Genomic DNA, 25,067 nt, shown 5'->3' with positions numbered 1-25,067 from the left:
GTCTTTTTCCCAGGGTTAGGGAATCGAGGACTAGAGAGCATCAGTTTAAGGTAAGAAGGGAAAGAACACGTGGGAACCTGAGGGGCAACTTTTTTTACGTAGAGGGTGATACACATAAGGAATGAGCTGCCAGTGGAGGTGGTTGAGGTGGGTGCATTAACAATATTTGGATGAATACATGGATAGGAAAGGTTTAGGAGGACATGGGCCATATTGAACATTTTGGTCGGTATGGAGCAGTTTGGGCCGAAGGGCCTGTCTGTTGTGCTGGAGAACTCTACAAGCCTCTCTGTGACTCTGTTGCATGTTCAACGCTGATGAAAGGGAAAAACCTGTGAGTCCACTAATTCTTTTCCTCGAGAACTCGCTGTGTGGAAACTGATCGTGGCATTTTAAGGAAAGGCCCGAGTGTGTTGAGCAGCGCTTCAGAGACTGTGGGCGGCGCTACAGAAATGCAAGGATTCGCAGTTTTGCCCGAGCCCTCTGTGCCTGTCCCGGCGACCTGTTTGGTAAGACCGAGTGAGGTTTGTGGGGGAGACCGTACCTGGGACCGAACCAGCCGTTGGGGCAGGCTCGGCAGTGCCCAGTCACAGGATTGCAGGGTTCCCCACGCCAGCATTGGGGGCAGCTGTCCATGCAGTTGGCTCCATGTGTTCCTGGGGGGCACGGCCTCTCACAGCGGCTCCCAGTCCATCCTCGCTGGCAGGCTTGACAGGAACCATCACTGGGGGAGCACTGCTCTGGCTCCTTGCAGTGACTGCACCTACATTGGGAGGGGGGGGAACACACTGTTACAGCAAACCGTCACAACATACAGTCCCTACAGGGTGCAGGCAGGCCATTCAGCCCACACCGACCCTCCCAAGAGGATCCCACCCAGGCCCCAGCCCATCCATGTAACCCTGCAATTCCCACCAACTGTGGGAGAAAACCCACCCAGACAGTCACCCGAGGGTGGGATCGAACCCAGGCCCCTGGTGCTGCGAGGCAGCAGTACGAAACACTGAGCCACGCTCACAATGCAACCACAACACACTGCATTTGTATAGCAGCTTGCCTTTCCCCAATCTCGTGTCTTTTCCCCAATGTGTGCGTGTGTGTGTGTGTGTGTGTGTGTGTGTGTGACTGTTAGTATGAGCATGTGCGTGTGTGTGAGTGTGAGTCTGAGTGAAAGTGTGTGTGAGTCTGAGTGAGTGTGAGTGTGTGAGTGTGATGTGAGTCACTGCTTGTGATTGTGTGAGTGAGTGTGTGAGTGTGAGTGTGTGTGTGAGTGTGAGTGAGCGTGTGTGTGTGTAGTGTGAATGTGAGTGTGTGTGAGTGTGAGTGAGTGTGTGAGTGTGAGTGTGAATGTGAGTGTGTGTGAGTGTAAGTGAGTGTGTGAGTGTGTGTGTGAGTGTGAATGTGTGTGTGTGAGTGTATGTGTGTGTGAGTGTGTGTGTGAGTATGTGTGCGTGTGTGTGAGTGTGTGTGTGAGTGTGAGTATGTGTGTGTGTGTGTGTGTGTGTGACTGTGAGCGTAAGTATGTGTGTGTGTGTGAGTGTGAGTATGTGTGTGTGAGTGTGTGTGCGTGTGTGTGAGTGTGAATGTGTGTGTGTGTGTGTGTGTGTGACTGTGAGTGTGAGTATGTGTGTGTGTGTGAGTGTGAGTATGTGTGTGTGAGTGTGTGTGTGTGTGTGTGCGTGAGTGTGAGTGTGAGTGTGTGTGTGTGAGTGTGTGTGTGTGTGTGTGTGTGTGTGCGTGAGTGTGAGTGTGAGTGTGTGTGTGTGTGAGTGTGTGTGTGTGTGTGTGAGTGTGAGTGTGAGTATGTGTGTGTCAGTGAGTGTGAGGTGGGTGGGTGGGTGAGGAAGCTCCTACCTTTTCCTGCAGCTCTCCCCGTAGTGGCCGGCGGTGCAGGGCTGGCCACAGCTCGGGCCCTGGTAGCCAGGCTGGCAGGTACAGTGCCCGTTGGTGCTGTTACAGGATCCATGCTGGCAGGTACAGAGCCGATTACACAGGGTCCCCCACCAGCCGGCGTTACACTCACACTCCCCGGTTAACTGGTCGCATGCCGAGTGGTTACAGTAACAGTACAGGTTACACCGCGTGCCCCAGTACCTGGGGGCACAGCGGCATCTGCCCGTCTGCGGGTCACACGCCGACTTCCCTGGCTCACAGCGACACACCCTGCTGCAGTCGTGCCCCCACCAGCCTGCCTCACACTGGCAACTCCCGGTACTGCTGTCACACCGGCCATGGGCGCAGGCACACTTCCGGCTACAACGGGGCCCCCAGCGGCTCCGGTAACACGAGCACATCCCGGTGACCGCATCGCATCTCCCGTTCGGATAGCACGGGCACACATTCCGACAATCCGGACCCCAGAACTGATCCGGGCACTCTGCAGGGAGACAGGAACAAAAGAACAACAAAAACTCCTGCATTCGCGTAGCTCCTCAGCGCACGCTTGACAGGACAGTGCCTCACACAGCCAATCAAATACAGCAAAGCCCCAGCTGCCAAACTCTACCCAGCAAGATCCCACAAACACCAGTGACAAACGGAACAGGAAATCGGATTCACACTAATGTGGGCACAGGGTGGATTTTGCTGCAATGATGCTGGAGGTGAGACAACATACACACACAGAGCACTTTCTCGTCCTCAAAATATTAGCCAAGGAGTCCTTTACATTCAGCTCAGGTGGCAGTGCCCACTCCCACAGCACTGACCCTCCGACAGTGCCCACTCCCTCAGCACTGACCCTCCGACAGTGCCCACTCCCTCAGTACTGACCCTCTGACAGTGTGTCACTCCCTCAGCACTGACCCTCCGACAGGGCCCACTCCCTCAGCACTGACCCTCCGACAGTGCCCACTCCCTCAGCACTGACCCTCTGACAGTGCCCACTCTCTCAGCACTGACCCTCTGACAGTGCCCGCTCCCTCACCACTGACCCTCTGACAGTGTGTCACTCCCTCAGCACTGACCCTCCGACAGTGCGGCGCTCCCTCAGCACTGACCATCCGACAGTGCGGCGCTCCCTCAGCACTGACCCTCCGACAGTGCCCTCTCCCTCAGCACTGACCCTCCGACAGTGCCCACTCCCTCAGCACTGACCCTCTGACAGTGCCCACTCCCTCAGCACTGACCCTCCGACAGTGCCCGCTCCCTCAGCACTGACCCTCTGACAGTGTGTCACTCCCTCAGCACTGACCCTCTGACAGTGCGGCGCTCCCTCAGCACTGACCCTCCGACAGGGCCCACTCCCTCAGCACCGACCCTCTGACAGTGCCCACTCTCTCAGCACTGACCCTCCGACAGTGCCCACTCCCTCAGCACTGACCCTCTGACAGTGCCCACTCCCTCAGCACTGACCCTCTGACAGTGCTCGCTCCCTCAGCACTGACCCTCCCTCAGCACTGACCCTCTGACAGTGCCCACTCTCTCAGCACTGACCCTCCGACAGTGCCCACTCCCTCAGCACTGACCCTCTGACAGTGCGGCACTCCCTCAGCACTGACCGTCCGACAGTGTGTCACTCCCTCAGCACTGACCCTCCGACAGTACGGCGCTCCCTCAGCACTGACCATCCGACAGTGCGGCGCTCCCTCAGCACTGACCCTCCGACAGTGCCCACTCCCTCAGCACTGACCCTCCGACAGTGCCCACTCCCTCAGCACTGACCCTCTGACAGTGCCCACTCTCTCAGCACTGACCCTCCGACAGTGCCCGCTCCCTCAGCACTGACCCTCTGACAGTGTGTCACTCCCTCAGCACTGACCCTCTGACAGTGCCCACTCCCTCAGCACTGACCCTCTGACAGTGCTCACTCCCTCAGCACTGACCCTCCGACAGTGCTCGCTCCCTCAGCACTGACCCTCCGACAGTGCCCATTCTCTCAGCACTGACCCTCTGACAGTGCGACGCTCCCTCAGCACTGATCCTCCGACAGTGCTCACTCCCTCAGCACTGACCCTCCGACAGTGCCCACTCCCTCAGCACTGACCCTCCGACAGTGCGACGCTCCCTCAGCACTGACCCTCCGACAGTGCGGCGCTCCCTCAGCACTGACCCTCTGACAGTGCCCACTCCCTCAGCACTGACCATCCGACGGTGTGGGTCTCAGTGTGAGAGAGAGAAAAACAGAGACTGTCAGAGAAAATGTGAGAGACATTAGTAGCTAAAGTATGGAATTTAAATTGAAAAAGAAAGATTGTGTGTGTGAGAGAGAGAGAGAGAGAGAGAGGGAGTGGGAGTGTGTGTGTTTGAGAGAGAGAGAGAGAGGGGAATGTGTGTCTGTCTGTGAGAGAAAGTGTGTGTGTGATATATAGAGAGAGGGAGTATGTGTGTGTGTGTGAGAGAGAGTGTGTGTGAGAGAGAGAGTGTGTGTTTGAGAGAGAGAGGGGAGTGTGTGTGTGTGTATGTGTGTGTGTGTGTGTGTGAGTGAGAGAGAGAGAGAGTGTGAGAGGGAGTGTGTGTGTTTCGAGTGTGTGTGAGAGAGACGGAGAGGGAGTGAGTGTGTGTGTGAGAGAGAGGGAGTGAATGTGTGTGAGGGAGAGAGAGAGAGGGAGTCTGTGTGTGTGTGTGTGTGTGTGTGTGTGTATGAGATAGAGAGAGAGAGAGAGGGGGAGTGTGTGTGAGAGAGAGAGGGTGTGTGTTTGTGAGAGAGAGAGTGCATGTTTGTGAGAGAGAGAGTGTGTGTGAGAGAGAGAGAGGGAGAGGGAGTCAGTGTGTGTGTGTGAGAAAGGGACTGAGTGTGTGTGTGTGTGAGAGAGAAGGGGTGTGTGTGTGTGTGTGTGAGAGAGGGAGTGTGTGTGTGAGAGAGAGTGTGTGTGTGTGAGAGAGAGTGTATGTGTGAGAGAGAGAGAGAGTTTGTGTGTGTGAGAGAGGGAGAGGGAGTGAGTGTGTGTGTGTAAGAAAGAGGGACTGAGTGTGTGTGTGTGAGAGAAGGTGTGTGTGTGAGAGAGAGAGAGAGGGAGCTGGGGTGAAAGGACCTGTTGCAGATGGAATGTGATTGATCTGTATGCGTAGGGAGTAGTGAATGTTGTCTCATTATACGATGTGATGAGCTATGCCCCTGTACCTTTGAAGATGTGCTGCTGCTTTCACCATATCCTGTGATGTGAGGGTCTTTTGATTTCATACTCCATCTTCCCCTGGGATCATCAGAAGCATTGCACTCTACAGGAAGAATTTTCCTCCTGTGTAACCTGATCATTTCACTGTTAGCCCAGACCCTTATGTACCTGAGGGAGGTCAGGTTAGGATATAACACATAAATGTAATATGCGTCTGTTAGATTTTTCCATGCAGTGACAATAGTTTGTAATGTTTCAGAGCATAGCGAAATCAGGTAAAGTGTCCTGTGGGGGATAGGGGTGGTTAGTAATACCCGCTGAAGCTGGGGCTGTGGCCCATTAAGACTGCAACCAGAATGGCCAGAGAAAGGTGATTGACCACCCCAGCTGTGGGAGCCCGAGGGTGAGCACAGGGTGATCAGAGCTGTGCAAGGCTGGAGGTGTTGGATTGCCACTCACTGTTATCACATCCTCCTTATCAAAACTGAAACCACAAATGTTTAAAAACCCCAAACCGAGTCCCATTCTAGTCTCTGTTTCTCCTCCCAATCCTCCTTCAGCTACCTGAGACCTGAGCTTGGAAAGTCTCTCCCTGAACCTGCCTGCCTCCCTCTCTCTCCTTTGTTAAAACACACCCTCCTATCCGTCCTAATCTCCCCATACATCACATGGAGCCAGAATGAGTTTGCAAAGGCTCCTGTGAAGAGCCTTGTCATGTTTTACCACATTCAAGGTGCTTGATCAATGTAACTTATTGTTGTTGTAATTTCCCCAGGGTCTGCTGTCCTGTGGCTGTTGGGATTGATTCTGGCAGGTTCTGACCAACTTGGTGTGTCCTGATTTGCTCAGCTTTCCCACACGGGCCTCACTGCAGTTCACCAGCTATTTGCTTCGGCCAAGAAAAAGAAGGAAGCACATGTCTGCTAAAGACAGTAGAGATCGAGTGATTCCCTGGAAGAGTTTAAAGGCAGTAGGAGTATATTTAATGGGGAAATCAGACGGGGGAAAAAAGGGGACATGAGAGAGCTTTGGCAAATTGGGTTAAGGAGAATCCAAAGGGATTTTTAGAAATACATTAAGGACAAAAGGGTGACTAGGGAGAGAATAGGGCTGCTTAAAGATCAGAAAGGCTACCTATGCTAGGAACCACTGGAAATGGGGAAGATACTAAATGAGGATTTTGGAACAGTGTTTACTGTGGAAAAGGATTTGGAATATAGAGAATTTGGGGAAATAAACAGCGAAATCTTGAAACATGTCCTATTACAGAGGAGGTGGTGCCGGACTTCTCAAACCGCATAAAGGTGAATAAATCTGTGGGAGCTGATCAGGTATATCCCAAAACTCTGTGGGAACCTGGGGAAGTGATTGCTGGGCCCCTTGCTGAGATATTTGTATCATGGATAGCTGCAAGTGAGGTGCTGGAAGACTGGAGTTTGGATAACGTGGTCTCACTATTTAAGAAAGGTGGTAAGGAAAAGCCAGGAAACTATGGACTGGTGAGCCTGACATCGGAGATGGGCAAGTTGTTGGAGGGAATCCAGAGGGACCTGATATACATGTATTTGGAAAGGCAAGGACTGATTAGGGATGGCCAATACGGCTTTGTGCGTGGGAAATCATATCTCACTAACGTGATTGAGTTTTTTGAAGAAGTAACGAAGAGGATTGATGAGGGCAGAGCAGTGGATGTGATCTATATGGACCTCAGTGAGGTGTTTGAGAAGGTTCCTCATGGTAGACTGGTCAGCAATGTTCAATCACATAGAATACAGGGGGAGCTAGCCATTTGGATACAGAACTGACTCAAAGATAGGAGACAGAGGGTAGGTGTGGAGAGTTGCTTTTCAGACTGAGGTCTGTGACCCAGCGGTGTGCCAGAGGGATCGGTGCTGGGTCCACAGCTTTCTCTCATTTATATAAACGATTTGGATGTTTACATGGGAGGGACAGTTAGTAAGTTTGCAGATGACACCAGAATTGGAGGTGTAGTGGACAGTGAGGAAGGTTCCCTCAGAGTACAGAGGGACCTTGATCAGATGGGCCGATGGGCCAAGGATGGCAGAGGGAGTGTAATCTAGATAAATGTGAGGTGCTGCATTTTGAAAAGTTCAAATCAGGGCAGGACTTATACACTTAATGGTAAGGTCCTGGGGAGTGTCACTGAACAAAGAGACCTTGGGGGGGCAGGTTCATATTTCCTTGAAAGTGGAGTTGCAGGTAGACAGGGCGGTGAGGAAGGTGTTTGGTACGCTTGCCTTCATTGGTCAGTGCGTTGAGTATAGGAGTGGGGAGGGTCATGTTGCAGCTGTACAGGACAGTGGTTTGGGCTACTTTTGGAATATTGCGTTCAGTTCTGGTCTCCCTGCTACAGGGAGGATGTTGTGAAACTTGAAAGGGTTCAGAAAAGATTTACGAGGATGTTGCCAGGGTGGGAGGGTTTGAGCTACAGGGAGAGGCTGAATAGACTGGTGTTATTTTCCCTGGAGCGTCACAGGCTGAGGGGGGACCTTATAGAGGTTTATAAAACCATGAGGGGCATGGATAGGGTGAATAGACAAGGTCTTTACCCCGGGGGGGGGGGGTGTCCAAAACTAGAGGGGCATAGGTTTAAGGTGAGAGGGGGAAAGGTTTAAAAGGGACCTGAGGGGCAACTTTTTCACACAGAGGGTGGTGCGTGTATGGAAGGAGCTGCCAGAGGAAGTGGTGGGGGCTGGTACAGTTACAGCATTTAAACAGCATCCGGATGGGGACATGGATAGGAAGGGTTTAGAGGGATATGGGCCAAACACTGGCAAACGGGACTAGATTTGTTTAGGAAATCTGGTCAGCGTGGATGAGTTGGACCGAAGGGTCTTTTTCTGTGACTCTGAGTCTACCACTGCTGAACACAAAGGGCCTTGCTGTGGTATGTCGGTGTCGAGTAGAGTTTTAGAGTGAAGATCAGCGAGTGCTATCCCTTCCTTATGGTCATGCTGGCCGTGGGCACTGTTCCCAACCAGCCCCTCCCTCAAAGATCAGTGGGGGAGATGGAAAACTGAAGCTGACTCCTGGCTGATTCTATTAAATTCAGCTTCACCAGGCAGAGGAGGGGTCCTTGTGCAGTCAGCATGTTGCGGTACCTCTGGCCATTCAGCTCATCATGCCCTGTTCTAGCTCTTTGGAAGTGTCCTCCCAATTAGCCCCAATGCCCTGCGTCCTCCTCATCCACACCCCCTCCCCCAGCACCCACCCACAACACCGAGCCCTGCATGTCTCTGATTTCCTTTTAAATCTCCTTCTGAAGCCCTCTCAGGTCAATTACTACTCTCTAGATAAAAAACGGCCTCTCACTTCCCCTTCTTACAATCATCACCTCTCTTCAATCTGAGTCCCTGTGGCTTCCTGAGCCGCTCAGCCCTGCAGACAGTTTCTTCCCGTGTGCCGGACTAAAACACATCTCAGATCAGGCCCCCGCTCAACCCCACTGGCCATCTCTGCTGTGGAAGGGGAACTTTGCAGTGTAACTGCACCTCTGTGTAAATGCCCCCAGCTCAGTGTAGGTGCCCCCAGCTCTGTGTAAATGCACCAAACTCTGTGTAGGTGTCCCCAGCTCTGTGTAAATGCCCCCAGCTCTGTGTAAGTATCCCCCAGCTCTGTGTAAGAGCCCCCAGCTCTGTGTAAATGCCCCCAGCTCTGTGTACGTGCCCCAGCTCTGTGTAAGTATCCCACAGCTCTGTGTAAATGCCCCCAGCTCTGTGTAAGTGCCCCCAGCTCTGTATAAATGCCCCCAGCTCTGTGTAAGTGCCCCCAGCTCTGTGTAAATGCCCCCAGCTCTGTGTAAGTGCCCCCAGCTCTGTGTAAGTATCCCCCAGCTCTGTCTAAATGCCCCCAGCTCTGTGTAAGTATGCCACAGCTCTGTGTAAATGCCCCCAGCTCTGTGTAAGTGCCCCAGCTCTGTGTAGGTGCCCCCAGCTCTGTGTAAATGCACCCAGCTCTGTGTAAGTGCCCCCAGCTCTGTGTAAATGCCCCCAGCTCTGTGTAGGTCCCCCCAACTCTGTGGAATTATCCCCCAGCTCTGTGTAAGAGCCCCCAGCTCTGTGTAAATGCCCCCAGCTCTGTGTAAGTGCCCCAGCGCAGTGTAAGTATCCCACAGCTCTGTGTAAATGCCCCCAGCTCTGTGTAAGTGCCCCCAGCTCTGTATAAATGCCCCCAGCTCTGTGTAAGTGCCCCCAGCTCTGTGTAGGTGCCCCCAGCTCTGTGTAAATGCCCCCAGCTCTGTGTAAGTATCCCCCAGCTCTGTGTAAGTGCCCCCAGCTCTGTGTAAATGCCCCCAGCTCTATGTAAGTGCCCCCAGCTCTGTGTAAGTATCCCACAGCTCTGTGTAAATGCCCCCAGCTCTGTGTAAGTGCCCCAGCTCTGTGTAGGTGCCCCCAGCTCTGTGTAAATGCACCCAGCTCTGTGTAAGTGCCCCCAGCTCTGTGTAAATGCCCCCAGCTCTGTGTAGGTCCCCCCAACTCTGTGGAATTATCCCCCAGCTCTGTGTAAGAGCCCCCAGCTCTGTGTAAATGCCCCCAGCTCTGTGTAAGTGCCCCAGCGCTGTGTAAGTATCCCACAGCTCTGTGTAAATGCCCCCAGCTCTGTGTAAGTGCCCCCAGCTCTGTATAAATGCCCCCAGCTCTGTGTAAGTGCCCCCAGCTCTGTGTAGGTGCCCCCAGCTCTGTGTAAATGCCCCCAGCTCTGTGTAAGTATCCCCCAGCTCTGTGTAAGTGCCCCCAGCTCTGTGTAAATGCCCCCAGCTCTATGTAAGTGCCCCCAGCTCTGTGTAAGTATCCCACATCTCTGTGTAAATGCCCCCAGCTCTGTGTAAGTGCCCCCAGCTCTGTGTAAATGCCCCCAGCTCTGTGTAAGTGCCCCCAGCTCTGTGTAAATGCCCCCAGCTCTGTGTAAGTATGCCCCAGCTCTGTGTAAGAGCCCCCAGCTCTGTGTAAATGCCCCCAGCTCTGTGTAAGTGCCCCCAGCTCTGTGTAAGTATCCCACATCTCTGTGTAAGTATCCCACAGCTCTGTGTAAGTGTCCCTAGCTCTGTGTAAGTGCCCCCAGGTCTGTGTAAATGCCCCCAGCTCTGTGTAAGTGCCCCCAGCTCTGTGTAAATGCCCCCAGCTCTGTGTAAGTGCCCCCAGCTCTGTGTAAGTATCCCCCAGCTCTGTGTAAGTGCCCCCAGCTCTGTGTAAATGCCCCCAGCTCTGTGTAAGTGTCCCCAGCTCTGTGTAAATGCCCCCAGCTCTGTGTACGTGCCCCCAGCTCTGTGTAAATGCCCCCAGCTCTGTGTAAGTGCCCCCAGGTCTGTGTAAATGCCCCCAGCTCTGTGTAAGTATCCCCCAGCTCTGTGTAAGTGCCCCCAGCTCTGTGTAAGTATCCCCCAGCTCTGTGTAAGTGCCCCCAGCTCTGTGTAAATGCCCCCAGCTCTGTGTAAGTGCCCCCAGCTCTGTGCAAATGCCCCCAGCTCTGTGTAAGTATCCCCCAGCTCTGTGTAAGTGCCCCCAGCTCTTTGTAAATGCCCCCAGCTCTGTGTAAGTGTCCCAGCTCTGTGTAAGTATCCCACAGCTCTGTGTAAATGCCCCAAGCTCTGTGTATGTGCCCCCAGCTCTGTATAAATGCCCCCAGCTCTGTGTAAGTGCCCCCAGCTCTGTGTAAGTGCCCCCAGCTCTGTGTAGGTGCCCCCAGCTCTGTGTAAATGCCCCCAGCTCTGTGTAAGTATCCCCCAGCTCTGTGTAAGTATGCCACAGCTCTGTGTAAATGCCCCCAGCTCTGTGTAAGTGCCTCCAGCTCTGTGTAAGTATCCCACATCTCTGTGTAAATGCCCCCAGCTCTGTGTAAATGCCCCCAGCTCTGTGTAATTGCCCACAGCTCTGTGTAAGTATCCCACATCTCTGTGTAAGTATCCCACAGCTCTGTGTAAGTGTCCCTAGCTCTGTGTAAGAGCCCCCAGCTCTGTGTAAGTGCCCCAGCGCTGTGTAAGTATCCCACAGCTCTGTGTAAATGCCCCCAGCTCTGTGTAAGTGCCCCCAGCTCTGTATAAATGCCCCCAGCTCTGTGTAAGTGCCCCCAGCTCTGTGTAGGTGCCCCCAGCTCTGTGTAAATGCCCCCAGCTCTGTGTAAGTATCCCCCAGCTCTGTGTAAGTGCCCCCAGCTCTGTGTAAATGCCCCCAGCTCTATGAAAGTGCCCCCAGCTCTGTGTAAGTATCCCACATCTCTGTGTAAATGCCCCCAGCTCTGTGTAAGTGCCCCCAGCTCTGTGTAAATGCCCCCAGCTCTGTGTAAGTGCCCCCAGCTCTGTGTAAATGCCCCCAGCTCTGTGTAAGTATGCCCCAGCTCTGTGTAAGAGCCCCCAGCTCTGTGTAAATGCCCCCAGCTCTGTGTAAGTGCCCCCAGCTCTGTGTAAGTATCCCACATCTCTGTGTAAGTATCCCACAGCTCTGTGTAAGTGTCCCTAGCTCTGTGTAAGTGCCCCCAGGTCTGTGTAAATGCCCCCAGCTCTGTGTAAGTGCCCCCAGCTCTGTGTAAATGCCCCCAGCTCTGTGTAAGTGCCCCCAGCTCTGTGTAAGTATCCCCCAGCTCTGTGTAAGTGCCCCAGCGCTGTGTAAGTATCCCACAGCTCTGTGTAAATGCCCCCAGCTCTGTGTAAGTGCCCCCAGCTCTGTATAAATGCCCCCAGCTCTGTGTAAGTGCCCCCAGCTCTGTGTAGGTGCCCCCAGCTCTGTGTAAATGCCCCCAGCTCTGTGAGACTGTGATAAACACTCATGTGTTTGCACAACACCTCTGGACAGCAAGGACCAAACCCTAGGTTCCACTCACCAGCTCAAACAGGACAGGAAGTGAGCGAGGGGGACAGACCAGCCCCTATGGGCAGCTGTGGATAGGACAGGTGCTACAGTTCAACAACAACCTACACTCATGTGGAGCTCGCCACACTGCGATGAGGACAGAGGCACACTGCCCCCGGCATTGTACTCGCTGAAAGGAGTGTGAGTTAAGAATAAAGGAAGAGAGAGGCAGATGGAGGGAGAGGGATGTAGAGAGAATCCCCGGAGCTCAGAGCTGAGGCAGCTGACGGAGAGATGGGGAATGGTCCAGGGATGGAGTTGGAGTAGTGAAGGGTACGTGCTAGAGGAGGTTACAGAGATAGGGAGGGCTGCGGCCCATGGAGCCAGTTATAAAGGATGTGGTGGGGTGGTGAGGGGAGGTAGCAGAGGGAGGGTTTTATAGCTCAAAGCACTGCCAACCCTGGGGACCAGAGGGCACAGGGCAAGGGGATAGTCAGCTGAGGTTCGATGGGCAGGAAGTACTCACTGGTCACGCAGTTGGCTCCGAAGAATCCGGGGGGACAGCGGCATACACCAGGCCGGATGCAGATCTCTTCCGGGCTACAGGAATGTGGACCCTCACAGATCGCTGCACACACACACACACACACAGAGAAGGGTAAGATCTCACTAACTCCCGAACAGCCCCAAACTACTTCACAGCTGAAAAGTGCAGGCACCGCTGGAATGCAGGGAACGCAGCAGCGCACAGCAGGATCCCACAAACAGCAACAGCAACATGACGATTGCAGGGACACCAGTCTTACCGATAATGGGGCGGGGTAACTGTTGGCCCCAGTCACAAACCCACCCCCCCCCGCACCACCACACGCACCCCTCCGCCCAACTCTTCTACAAATACAGGGTCCGCGGCATCTTTTACAGTCACCCAAGAGGGCAGGTGGGGTCTGGGACTGGAGTCTCATCTGAACCCAACACCTTCCACCTGACAATCCCTGCTCCCACCCCATGAGCTGGGTCCCGTTCACCCCAAAGCCCTAAATACAGCCCTTACGACAGGGGGATAGGGGATGAATGGCCTGTGATATCCCACCTCTCTGCAGTGATTGTAACGAGGTCAACCAAGTGGACCTCATAGAATATGAGTTCCCTGACTGGGTCTGGTCCAATCAGGGAGCCCTGGCTGATATTAAAGGGAGAATGTCAGGAATATTGATTCCAGGAATGCCTCACTTTATTGAGGGGCAGTGCTTTTTTCTCATGATGATACATTTGAGAGGTTAGTGATGGGATAGTGGCCTCTGAGGAGTTATCTCACCCCCCCAACTGTTCGCAGGCAGTTATCTAGTGACTCCACACTGTGAATTTGGGAGAGTGTGAAGTGTAGATTACTGAGCCCCAGCCGACTGTCCGATCTCGTCACTATTCACCAGCTGCCTCTGAGCAACGAAAACACAACACTGTAGTCAAAGGAGGGTCAGGAATCAAACCAGAAACTCAGCAGTATCTGTGGAGGGAGAAACAGAGTGAACATTTCGAGGCTGGTGTGATGCTTCACTAATCTTCAAATCCTCTCAGGATCACAGGAAACTGTGAGACACCCAAAGCTCCCTTAAACAGTGTTGTCTTCACATTCAGAAATCCACTCTCAATGCTACAGCCCACTGCATGCACCATTCTGACTCCTTTCTCCGTCAGCGCCACTTCCTCTAATTCTAAGCTGTGCTGATCTCCAGTTTCACTTCATTTTTATCTCATTTCAACAGTGAGGAAAGTGATTGAAGATTACAAAGGGATATTGATCAATTGAGTCAATGGACTGAGGAGGGGCAGATGGAGTCTGATTTGGATAAATGCGAGGTATTGCATTCTGGTTGAACAAATGGCACGGTGTCTCAGTGGTTAGCACTCACAGCACCGGGGAGCTGGGTACGATTCCAGCCTCGGCTGTCTGTGTGGAGTTTGCCCATTCTGCCTGTGTCTAGTGGGGTTTGCTGGGTTTCTTCCCACAGTCCAAAGATGTGCAGCTTTGGGTGGGTTGGCCATGCTAAATTGCCTATAGTGTTCAGGGAGGTGTAGATTAGGGGGTTGGTTCTGGGTGGGATGCTGTGAGGTTCAGTGTGGACTTAATGGGCCGAAGTACCTGTTTCTACACTGATTTTTTTAAAAAAGGATAAGGGCAGGCCTTGTACAGTTAATGGTAGGGACCTGGGGAGTGTTGTAGGACAGAGAGACCTAAAGGTTCTGCTATATAGTTTGTTGAAAGTTGCATCGGAGGTAGACAGGGTAGTTCAGAAGGCATTTAGCATGCTTTCCCTCATTGCTCAGACCATTGAGTGTAGGAGTTGGGGGACGTCATGTTGAGGTTGTACAGGGACGTTGGTGAGGCCCAAGCTGGAGCGCTGCATGCAGCTCTGGTCGCCCTGTTATGGGCAAGGGTATTATTAAACTGGAGAGGGCTCAGAAATTATTTCCCAGGATCGGAGGGATAGGCTGGATAGGCTGGAACATTTGTTACCAGAAGGTGGGAGGTTGAGGGGTGACTTTGTAGAAGTTTAATAAACCATGTGGGCCTAGATAAGGTGAATAGAAAAGGCATTTTCCTCAGGTCAGGGGAGTTCAAAACTAGAGGGTATCATTTTAAGGTGCGAGGAGAAAGATTTATAAGGGACCTGAGAGGCTACTTTTTCTTGTGCAATGAGCTGCCAGTGGACATGGTAAGTGCAGGCGCAGCTACAACATCTGAAAGGCATTTGGGCAGGTACATGAGGAGGGAAGGGTTTAGAGGGAGAGAAGCCGAGCGCAGGCAGTTTAATTTGGGAAACGTAGCCAGTGTGGACTAGTTGGCCGAAAGGGCCTGATTCTGCGCTCTGTGACTTTTAACTAGAAACACCTTCCCTCCCTTTCACCTTTTAAGGAGCAGAAGCTCCGAAAAACGACTTTATAAACAGCCGCATTGCGCTCGAAACGTGGTGAGAGGCCGCTGAGCTTCTCCAGCACATCCTGGTTTAATATCACCGTCCCCCCTCCATCCTGTGTGACCACTTTGACACATCTACCCCAGGTGGTTCCAGAAGGTAGCTCGCCCCCACCATCCCCTTTAGGGAAGGACAATAAGTACTGGTCCAGTCACACCAGATCCCATGAGTGAGTCAAAAAATCTAAACTAAGGAGGGAATTGGAAGTTACTGGTAATAATTGATGTTTTTTTTGTCACTCTATTAGAAACCAGAGCGACACACTTGGGTGGAAAGTAAATTTTGACCATGGCTGGCTGGGATGGATAATCTGTTGCCTGGATAGAAGTAACCAGCCAACCCATCCCCTGTTAGCCCAGCTTCCACCAATCACATCCAGTCAGCTCGCTGACCAATCAATTCCCTTCCAGATTCCTCGCACAACCAAACGGTTCACACTGCTTTGAACAAATGATTACCCAACCAATGGCATTACCCGACTCTTGCCAATGCACAGCCAATCATACGGCAGTGCCATGTCAGTCCCTGACCACAGAGATGGTGCATATTACCATTCACTCCCAGCCGCAGGAGAACACCTTGGTTTACCTGAATGTTTCAATGTTTACTGTAGATTGTAAAAGGCACGTACCGACAGAGCACTCACTGCCTCGCTGCCTCCAGCCTGCACAGCAGCTCAGTAATGGCGGATCACTAGAATAACAGGGAAACTGCTGTTAATGTTGGAGCACCCTGTGCAGCTTAAGGACAGTCTCCCAGAAACTGGATCATTGAATATACGCCGCATACCGTACACGCTGCATCCCGTGTACGCACTGCATCCCGTATACGCTGCATCCCATATACACTGCATCCCATATACGCTGCATCCCATATACACTGCAACCCATAGGCGCTGCATCCCATATACGCTACATCCTGTAGGCGCTGCATCCCATATACACTACATCCTGTAGGCGCTGCATCCCATATACACTACATCCTGTAGGCGCTGCATCCCGTAGGCGCTGCATCCCATATACACTACATCCTGTAGGCGCTGCATCCCATATACGCTACATCCTGTAGGCGCTGCATCCCATATACACTACATTCTGTAGGTGCTGCATCCCATATACGCTACATCCTGTAGGCGCTGCATCCCATATACGCTACATCCTGTAGGCGCTGCATCCCGTAGGCGCTGCATCCCATATACACTACATTCTGTAGGCGCTGCATCCCATATACGCTGCATCCTGTAGGCGCTGCATCCCATATACACTGCATCCCGTATATGCTGCATCCCATATATGCTGCATCCTGTATACACTGCATTCTGTAGGCGCTGCATCCCATATACACTACATCCCGTATACGCTGCATCCCATATACACTACATCCCATATACGCTGCATCCCATATACGCTACATCCTGTAGGCGCTGCATCCCGTAGGCGCTGCATCCCATATACACTACATCCTGTAGGCGCTGCATCCCATATACGCTACATCCTGTAGGCGCTGCATCCCGTAGGCGCTGCATCCCATATACACTACATCCTGTAGGCGCTGCATCCCGTAGGCGCTGCATCCCATATACACTACATTCTGTAGGCGCTGCATCCCATATACGCTGCATCCTGTAGGCGCTGCATCCCATATACACTGCATCCCGTATATGCTGCATCCCATATATGCTGCATCCTGTATACACTGCATTCTGTAGGCGCTGCATCCCATATACACTACATCCCGTATACGCTGCATCCCATATACACTACATCCCATATACGCTGCATCCCATATACGCTACATCCTGTAGGCGCTGCATCCCGTAGGCGCTGCATCCCATATACACTACATCCTGTAGGCGCTGCATCCCATATACGCTACATCCTGTAGGCGCTGCATCCCGTAGGCGCTGCATCCCATATACACTACATCCTGTAGGCGCTGCATCCCGTAGGCGCTGCATCCCATATACACTACATTCTGTAGGCGCTGCATCCCATATACGCTGCATCCTGTAGGCGCTGCATCCCATATACACTGCATCCCGTATATGCTGCATCCTGTATACACTGCATTCTGTAGGCGCTGCATCCCATATACACTACATCCTGTAGGCGCTGCATCCCATATATGCTACATCCCGTAGGCGCTGCATCCCATATACACTACATTCTGTAGGTGCTGCATCCCATATACGCTACATCCTGTAGGCGCTGCATCCCATATACGCTACATCCTGTAGGCGCTGCATCCCGTAGGCGCTGCATCCCATATACACTACATTCTGTAGGCGCTGCATCCCATATACGCTGCATCCTGTAGGCGCTGCATCCCATATACACTGCATCCCGTATATGCTGCATCCCATATATGCTGCATCCTGTATACACTGCATTCTGTAGGCGCTGCATCCCATATACACTACATCCCGTATACGCTGCATCCCATATACACTACATCCCATATACGCTGCATCCCATATACGCTACATCCTGTAGGCGCTGCATCCCGTAGGCGCTGCATCCCATATACACTACATCCTGTAGGCGCTGCATCCCATATACGCTACATCCTGTAGGCGCTGCATCCCGTAGGCGCTGCATCCCATATACACTACATTCTGTAGGCGCTGCATCCCATATACGCTGCATCCCGTAGGCGCTGCATCCCATATACACTACATTCTGTAGGCGCTGCATCCCATATACGCTGCATCCTGTAGGCGCTGCATCCCATATACACTGCATCCCGTATATGCTGCATCCTGTATACACTGCATTCTGTAGGCGCTGCATCCCATATACACTACATCCTGTAGGCGCTGCATCCCATATATGCTACATCCTGTAGGCGCTGCATCCCATATACACTGCATCCCGTATACGCTGCATCCCATATACGCTACATCCTGTAGGCGCTGCATCCCATATTAGCTGCATCCCATATACGCTACATCCTGTAGGCGCTGCATCCCATATTAGCTGCATCCCATATACGCTACATCCTGTAGGCGCTGCATCCCATATACGCTACATCCTGTAGGCGCTGCATCCCATATACGCTACATTCTGTAGGCGCTGCATCCCATATACACTACATTCTGTAGGCACTGCATCCCATATACGCTACATCCTGTAGGCGCTGCATCCCGTAGGCGCTGCATCCCATATACGCTACATTCTGTAGGTGCTGCATCCCATATACACTACATCCCGTAGGCGCTGCATCCTATATATGCTGCATCCCATATATGCTGCATCCTGTATACACTGCATCCTGTAGGCGCTGCATCCCATATACGCTACATCCTGTAGGCACTGCATCCTATATATGCTGCATCCCATATATGCTGCATACCATGTACACCACATTCCAAATGTGCTGCATTCCATATGCACTGCGTTCACAACATATGGCTTTCCGTATACACTGCATTACAAATACATTGCATTTCAGATACCGTGCATTTCTCACACTCTGCATCCCATACACGTCACAAAGCAGATGCACTGCATTCCATATATACTACATTCCATATGTGCTGTATTCCATATACGCTGCATTCCATATATACTACATTCCATATGTGCTGTATTCCATATACGCTGCATTCCATATATACTACATTCCATATGTGCTGTATTCCATATATACTGCATTCCCTACAACACTGCATTTGGTTCCATGGCCTGGGAATTTAAGGAAAGGCTGTTCTTCAATCTGTTGCCTCCTTGATGGATGAACCCCAATCGAGAAAAGCCCATGAGACCTGGGCGTGTGAGTGATGAGGGCTTTTGAAACTGTGTGAGGAGAGACAACACAGCCAAGGAGGAATCTCTGATAATAAAATGTGAGGCTGGATGAACACAGCAGGCCAAGCAGCATCTCAGGAGCACAAAAGCTGACGTTTCGGGCCTAGACCCTTCATCAGAGAGGGGGATGGGGAGAGGGTTCTGGAATAAATAGGGAGAGAGGGGGAGGCGGACCGAAGATGGAGAGAAAAGAAGATAGGTGGAGAGGAGAGTATAGGTGGGGAGGTAGGGAGGGGATAGGTCAGTTCAGGGAAGACGGACAGATCAAGGAGGTGGGATGAGGTTAGTACGTAGGAGATGGAGGTGCGGCTTGGGGTGGGAGGAAGGAATGGGTGAGAGGAAGAACAGGTTAGGGAGGCAGAGACAGGCTGGACTGGTTTTGGGATGCAGTGGGTGGAGGGGAAGAGCTGGACTGGTTGTGTGGTGCAGTGGGGGGAGGGGAAGAACTGGGCTGGTTTTGGGATGCAGTGGGGGAAGGGGAGATTTTGAAGCTGGTGAAGTCCACATTGATACCATTGGGCTGCAGGGTTCCCAAGCGGAATATGAGTTGCTGTTCCTGCAACCTTCGGGTGGCATCATTGTGGCACTGCAGGAGGCCCATGATGGACATGTCATCTAAAGAATGGGAGGGGAAGTTGAAATGGTTCGCGACTGGGAGGTGCAGTTGTTTATTGCAAACCGAGCGGAGGTGTTCTGCAAAGCGATCCCCAAGCCTCCACTTGGTTTCCCCAATGTAGAGGAAGCCACAACGGGTACAATGGATACAGTATAACACATTGGCAGATGTGCAGGTGAACATCTGCTTAATATGGAAAGTCATCTTGGGGCCTGGGATAGGGGTGAGGGAGGAGGTGTGGGGGCAAGTGTAGCACTTCCTGCGGTTGCAGGGGAAGGTGCCGGGTGTGGTGGGGTTGGAGGGCAGTGTGGAGCGAACAAGGGAGTCACGGAGAGAGTGGTCTCTCCGGAAAGCAGACAAAGGTGGGGATGGAAAAATGTCTTGGGTGGTGGGGTCGGATTGTAGAAGGCGGAAGTGTCGGAGGATGATGCGTTGTATCCGGAGGTTGGTGGGGTGGTGTGTGAGAACGAGGGGGATCCTCTTAGGGCGGTTGTGGCGGGGGCGGGGTGCAAGGGATGTGTTGCGGGAAATGCGGGAGAGGCGGTCAAGGGCGTTCTCGATCACCGTGGGGGGAAAGTTGCGGTCCTTGAAGAACCTGGACATCTGGGATGTGCGGGAGTGGGAATGCCTCATCGTGGGAGCAGATGCGGCAGAGGTGGAGGAATTGCGAATAGGGGATGGAATTTTTGCAGGAGGGTGGGTGGGAGGAGGTGTATTCCAGGTGGCTGTGGGAGTCGGTGGGCTTGAAATGGACTAGCTGGTTGCCTGAGATGGAGGTGAGTTCACATTCCTATGGCCCACAGGGGGAGCTGCAGGCTGCTCCTTGTTCTCTGTGTTGACCTTTGATCACACTGGCTGGTGCATTCCCAGCTGAGCCAAACAAAGGTTGATTCACATGTCTCAGCAATCGAGTTTCAGAAACAGGTTACTTGGTCCATACCCAAATCCAGGACTCAACCCCTCCCCAAGCCATTCATCCCTTCCCATCTCCCTGCAAGTCTCCATAACCCTCCATCTCCCTCCTATTCCCCTCCATTTCTCCATCCCCTTCCACTTCTCCAACTTCATCCCCATACCCCTATCCATCGCCCTCCTTCTCTCCAACCCCTCCATCCTCCATTCCTTTCCATCTCTCCATCACCCATCCCCCTCCTCCTCCCCATTTTCCTCCATATCTCCATCCCCCTCCCCAAATCCCTTCACCCCTCCCCATCGCCCTCCACCGTCCCCCCGATCCATCCCTCTCCACCCCTCCCATCTCCCATCCTTCTCCATCTCCTCTCCCCATCTCCCTCCATCTTCCTTGCCACACATTTCCCTCATTGTGCTGCTCTGTCCCTCGACCCCACCTCAACCCCTTCCCTCCCATTATTCCCATCTATACACTTTCTGCCCACCACACCCTCCAGACCTAACAGAGACCATTCCTAAAGACTGCTGCGGGACACCTATAGGATGGGTTACTATAGTTACATAGGGATACTGTATATCTCTAAGCTGAGGTTGGATTTTTATAAAACGCTGTTACATTTTTAGAGTGAGATTGGATTCTATAGGGTGGGGTTTGAGTTTCTACAGGGTGGGGTGGATATCTGTTAGGTGGTTTGGACACATATGTTGAATGCAAACAGATTGGGGCTTTATCAGTTCTGTATGAATTGGGTAATTACACACATAAATCCATGTTTTACTGGAACTGTCATCAAATTTAAAGGAAACCAGGACACAGAGACATTTCCTGTTCATTTGCAGGAGATTTCCTTTGAAGAGGTGACAAGGAAAGGTGATGAAGACAGAGCAGTAGACCTTGCCTATATGGAAACTGAAAGAACTACAGATGCTGTAAATCAGGAACAAGACAGAAACGAGGAAGGGCCACTGAACCCGAAACGTTAACTGATTTTTCTTCACAGATGCTGCCAGACCTGCTGAGCTTTTCCAGCAACTTCTGTTTTTGTCTATACGGGCTTCAGTAAGGCATTTGACAAGGTTCTGCATGGTAAACTGGTCATTAAGGTTCGATCACATGGAATACAGGGATAGCTAGCCATTTGGATACAGAACTGGCTCGAAGGTAGGAGACAGAGGGTGGTGGTGGAGGGTTGCTTTTCAGACTGGAGGTCTGTGAGTGGGGGTGTGCCATAGGGATCGGTGCTGGGTCCACGGCTTTCTCTCATTTATATAAACGATTTGGATGTGAACATGGGAGGGATGATTAGTAACTTTGCAGATGACACCAGAATTGGAGGTGTAGTGGGCAGTGAGGAAGGTTACCTCAGAGTACAGAGGGACCTTGATCAGATGGGCCGAAGGGCCGAGGAGCGGCAGAGGGAGCGTAATCTAGATAAATGTGAGGTGCTGCATTTTGAAAAGTTCAAATCAGGGCAGGACTTATACACTTCATGGTAAGGTCCTGGGGAGTGTCACTGAACAAAGAGACCTTGGGGGGGCAGGTTCATATTTCCTTGAAGTTGGAGTTGCAGGTGAAGAAGGCATTTTGCATGAGCTGCACCGAAGGCCCTGTGCCTGTGCAACAATAACTCTATTTGGGCATCACTGGCCAGGCAGCATTTACTGCCCATCCCTAATTACCCAGAGGGCAGTTAGGAGTCAACCACATTGCTGTGGGTCTGGAGTCACATGTAGGCCAGACCAGGTAAGGATGGCAGTTTCCTTCCCTAACGGACATTAGTGAACCAGATGGGTTTTTCCATCAATCGACAATGAATTAATGGTCATCATTAGACTCTTAATTCCAGATATTTATTGAATTGAAATTACACCATCTGCCATGGCGGGATTCAAACCTAGGTCCCCAGAATGTGTCCTGGTTTTTCTGGATTAATAGGCTAGTGATGATACCAGTTTTTAAAGTTTTTCAAAATTGATCTCAGCCACTCTTGCTCTATCATTACCACATTCTGTGTAGTTGCCCCATCAGTTTTAATAGAGAGAGAAAGAGAGAGAGAGAGAGAGAGAGAGAGGCAGAACATGTCGGTCTTTAGATCACACCTTCAACACAATACACCCACTTTCTGTGTGAGTCACATACACAGCTCCATCAGGCACTGAGAACAACAAACCACCCCAAGCAACTGGGCAATGGCTGCTCACAGTTTACAGCTTGAGAAATGCTGTAGGGTGCTTGGCACAGAGACAGGCGAACTCAGGGACAGGCTAGCGGAAAGGCACCGTAAGAAACAGGAAAATGAAAGGACAGGCAAACTGAGGCACAGCCGCACTGATGAACAGGCTCAGTGTGGGAGACACAGTGTAGGACAGACACAGTGTGGGACAGACACAGTGTGAGAGACACAGTGTGAGAGACACAGTGTGGGACAGACACAGTGTGGGACAGACAGAGTGTGGGAGACACAGTGTGGGACAGACACAGTGTGGGACAGACACAGTATGGGACAGACACAGTGTGGGACAGACAGAGTGTGGGACAGACACAGTGTGGGAGACAGACACAGTGTGGGACAGACACAGTGTGGGACAGACACAGTGTGGGAGACAGACACAGTATGGGACAGACACAGTGTGGGAGACAGACACAGTGTGGGACAGACACAGTGTGGGAGACAGACACAGTGTGGGAGACACAGTGTGGGACAGACACAGTGTGGGACAGACACAGTGTGGGAGACACGGTGTGGGACAGACACAGTGTGGGAGACAGACACAGTGTGGGACAGACACAGTGTGGGACAGACACAGTGTGGGAGACAGACACAGTGTGGGACAGACACAGTGTGGGAGACAGACACAGTGTGGGAGACACAGTGTGGGACAGACACAGTGTGGGACAGACACAGTGTGGGAGACACGGTGTGGGACAGACACAGTATGGGACAGACACAGAGAGACAGACACAGAGAGACACAGACACAGAGAGAGACAGACACAGAGAGAGAGACAGACACAGAGAGAGACAGACACAGAGAGACAGACACAGAGAGACAGAAACAGAGAGAGACACAGAGAGACAGACACAGAGAGAGATAGACACAGAGAGACAGACACAGAGAGACACAGACACGGAGAGAGACAGACACAGAGAGACAGACACAGAGAGAGAGACAGACACAGAGAGAGACAGACACAGAGAGACAGACACAGAGAGACACAGACACAGAGAGAGACAGACACAGAGAGACAGACACAGAGAGACAGACAGACACAGAGAGACAGACACAGAGAGAGACAGACACAGAGAGAGACAGACACAGAGAGACAGACACAGAGAGAGACAGACAAAGAGAGACAGACACAGAGAGACAGACACAGAGAGAGAGACACAGAGAGACAGACACAGAGAGAGACACAGACAGACAAACAGATTAGTGATAAAAAGAGATAAACACAGAGATAGAGATGGTAAATTAAGATACATTCGGGGAATAATTTGAAGAATCACTGGGGATCCTGGTATATTCGGAGAGGAGTTACGGTAAGAAATTGAAGTGAAGTGATTACCTTGTGGATGAACACACATTGGTCCCATTAGGATCAAGTTGATTAACGTGGGAGGCCCAGATGAGAGGGTAAAGACTGACCAGGATGAGTAGGGGTCCCATGGCTGTATCCAGGGGGTCTGTAGCACTCTGTGGGCACTCGCGCAGTCTCCACGTCAGCTTACTGCTCTCTCTGTGTATTACCCAGACCCTGAGCTCAGTGTGTGGCTTCCTCACAGGGAACTGCATTCCTTCCTGGGGAAATGAGGGGTGGTTTGGACGAGTTCCTCGTATTCAAGAGCCAACAGCTGAGGAGAAAGAAATTGCTGGGGCAGGGAAGATCAGACATCAGTGTCAGTAACAGGACAAAACACTGGGCTATACAATGGGATTCAAAGGTGATGGGATCGTCTCCGTTAATATCATCGAATCAGATGGAACAGGATGGCCCCATTCAGCCCATCACTCGTCTCCTATCCCTTTGAAAGAGCTGCCTCACTATTTTTGCTTCCCCCTCCAGCTCTGTCCTGCTGAGCTTTCTATTGTACAGATTTCTCTAATTGCCTTTTGAATCTGCTTTCACACCCCTTTGAGTCAGCACTTCCCAGATAACAACAACTCATTGTCTGAACAAATTCTCAAGCCCCGTTGCTGCCCCCAGCCCCTGCTTCCCAACACCTGCTTGCCCACCCCCCAAACCCCAGCTCTTTGTCTGAACTTTTTAAATTAAAGTCTCTCTGGTTATCAACAATCGTGGTATAGGGCATGTACCTTTAAGGACCACGTCTCCATGGACCTGTGCTCAAACGTTCCATTACTCAGCAGCGCGTATTGGTGCCAATGGGGACGCAGTAACACTGTGTCATGGGGCTGGTAACCCAGGACCCTGGGGACCTGGGTTCGAATCCCACCACAGCAGGTGCTGGAATTTGAATTCTGTAAAAATCTGAAATTAAGAGTGTAATGATGACCATGAGACTGTTGTAAGAAAATTCCACCTGGTCCTTTAGGGAAGGAAACTGCCATCCTTACTTGGTCTGGGTCTACATGTGACTCCAGACCCGCAGCAATGTGGTTGGCTCTTAACTGCCCCCTGGGCAATAAATGCTGCCCTGCTCAGACACTCACAAATAAAAGTCTGAATAACCAGAAGTATACTTAGCCCTGTCTGAACATGATGTGTAAATGGTCTCCTGCTCCATTCCCTCTCTCTCACTCACTCACCCTCCCAAGTATAACACCCATATTATTATCGCACTGAAGGTACAGTCACATCTAAGAGGAGAACGTCCCACCATGGCATACCTCCACATGCAAGCCATCACTTTCCGGAATGTGCCTTTGCAG

At 51.9% G+C, this 25,067-nt stretch overlaps 1 protein-coding gene across 1 annotated transcript in view; it reads right to left on the bottom strand.

Annotated features, from left to right (window-relative positions):
• The window catches only part of scarf1 (scavenger receptor class F, member 1), a 41,765-nt gene extending 17,845 nt beyond the window's left edge, over positions 1 to 23,920 (bottom strand). The window contains exons 1-5 of the mRNA XM_059655290.1: positions 23,743 to 23,920; positions 15,473 to 15,534; positions 12,390 to 12,491; positions 1,855 to 2,377; positions 545 to 763 (exon numbers count right to left, since the gene is read on the bottom strand). Coding sequence (XP_059511273.1) covers positions 545 to 763; positions 1,855 to 2,377; positions 12,390 to 12,491; positions 15,473 to 15,534; positions 23,743 to 23,843 — 1,007 coding nt within the window. The 5' untranslated portion in view covers positions 23,844 to 23,920. The remainder of the gene's footprint in view (positions 1 to 544; positions 764 to 1,854; positions 2,378 to 12,389; positions 12,492 to 15,472; positions 15,535 to 23,742) is intronic.
• Positions 23,921 to 25,067: the final 1,147 nt, after the last annotated feature.

Source organism: Stegostoma tigrinum, chromosome 27 (assembly GCF_030684315.1).
Source record: "Stegostoma tigrinum isolate sSteTig4 chromosome 27, sSteTig4.hap1, whole genome shotgun sequence".
In the NCBI taxonomy this organism is placed as follows: Eukaryota; Metazoa; Chordata; class Chondrichthyes; order Orectolobiformes; family Stegostomatidae; genus Stegostoma; species Stegostoma tigrinum.
This window is presented reverse-complemented; position numbering and strand designations above follow the sequence as displayed.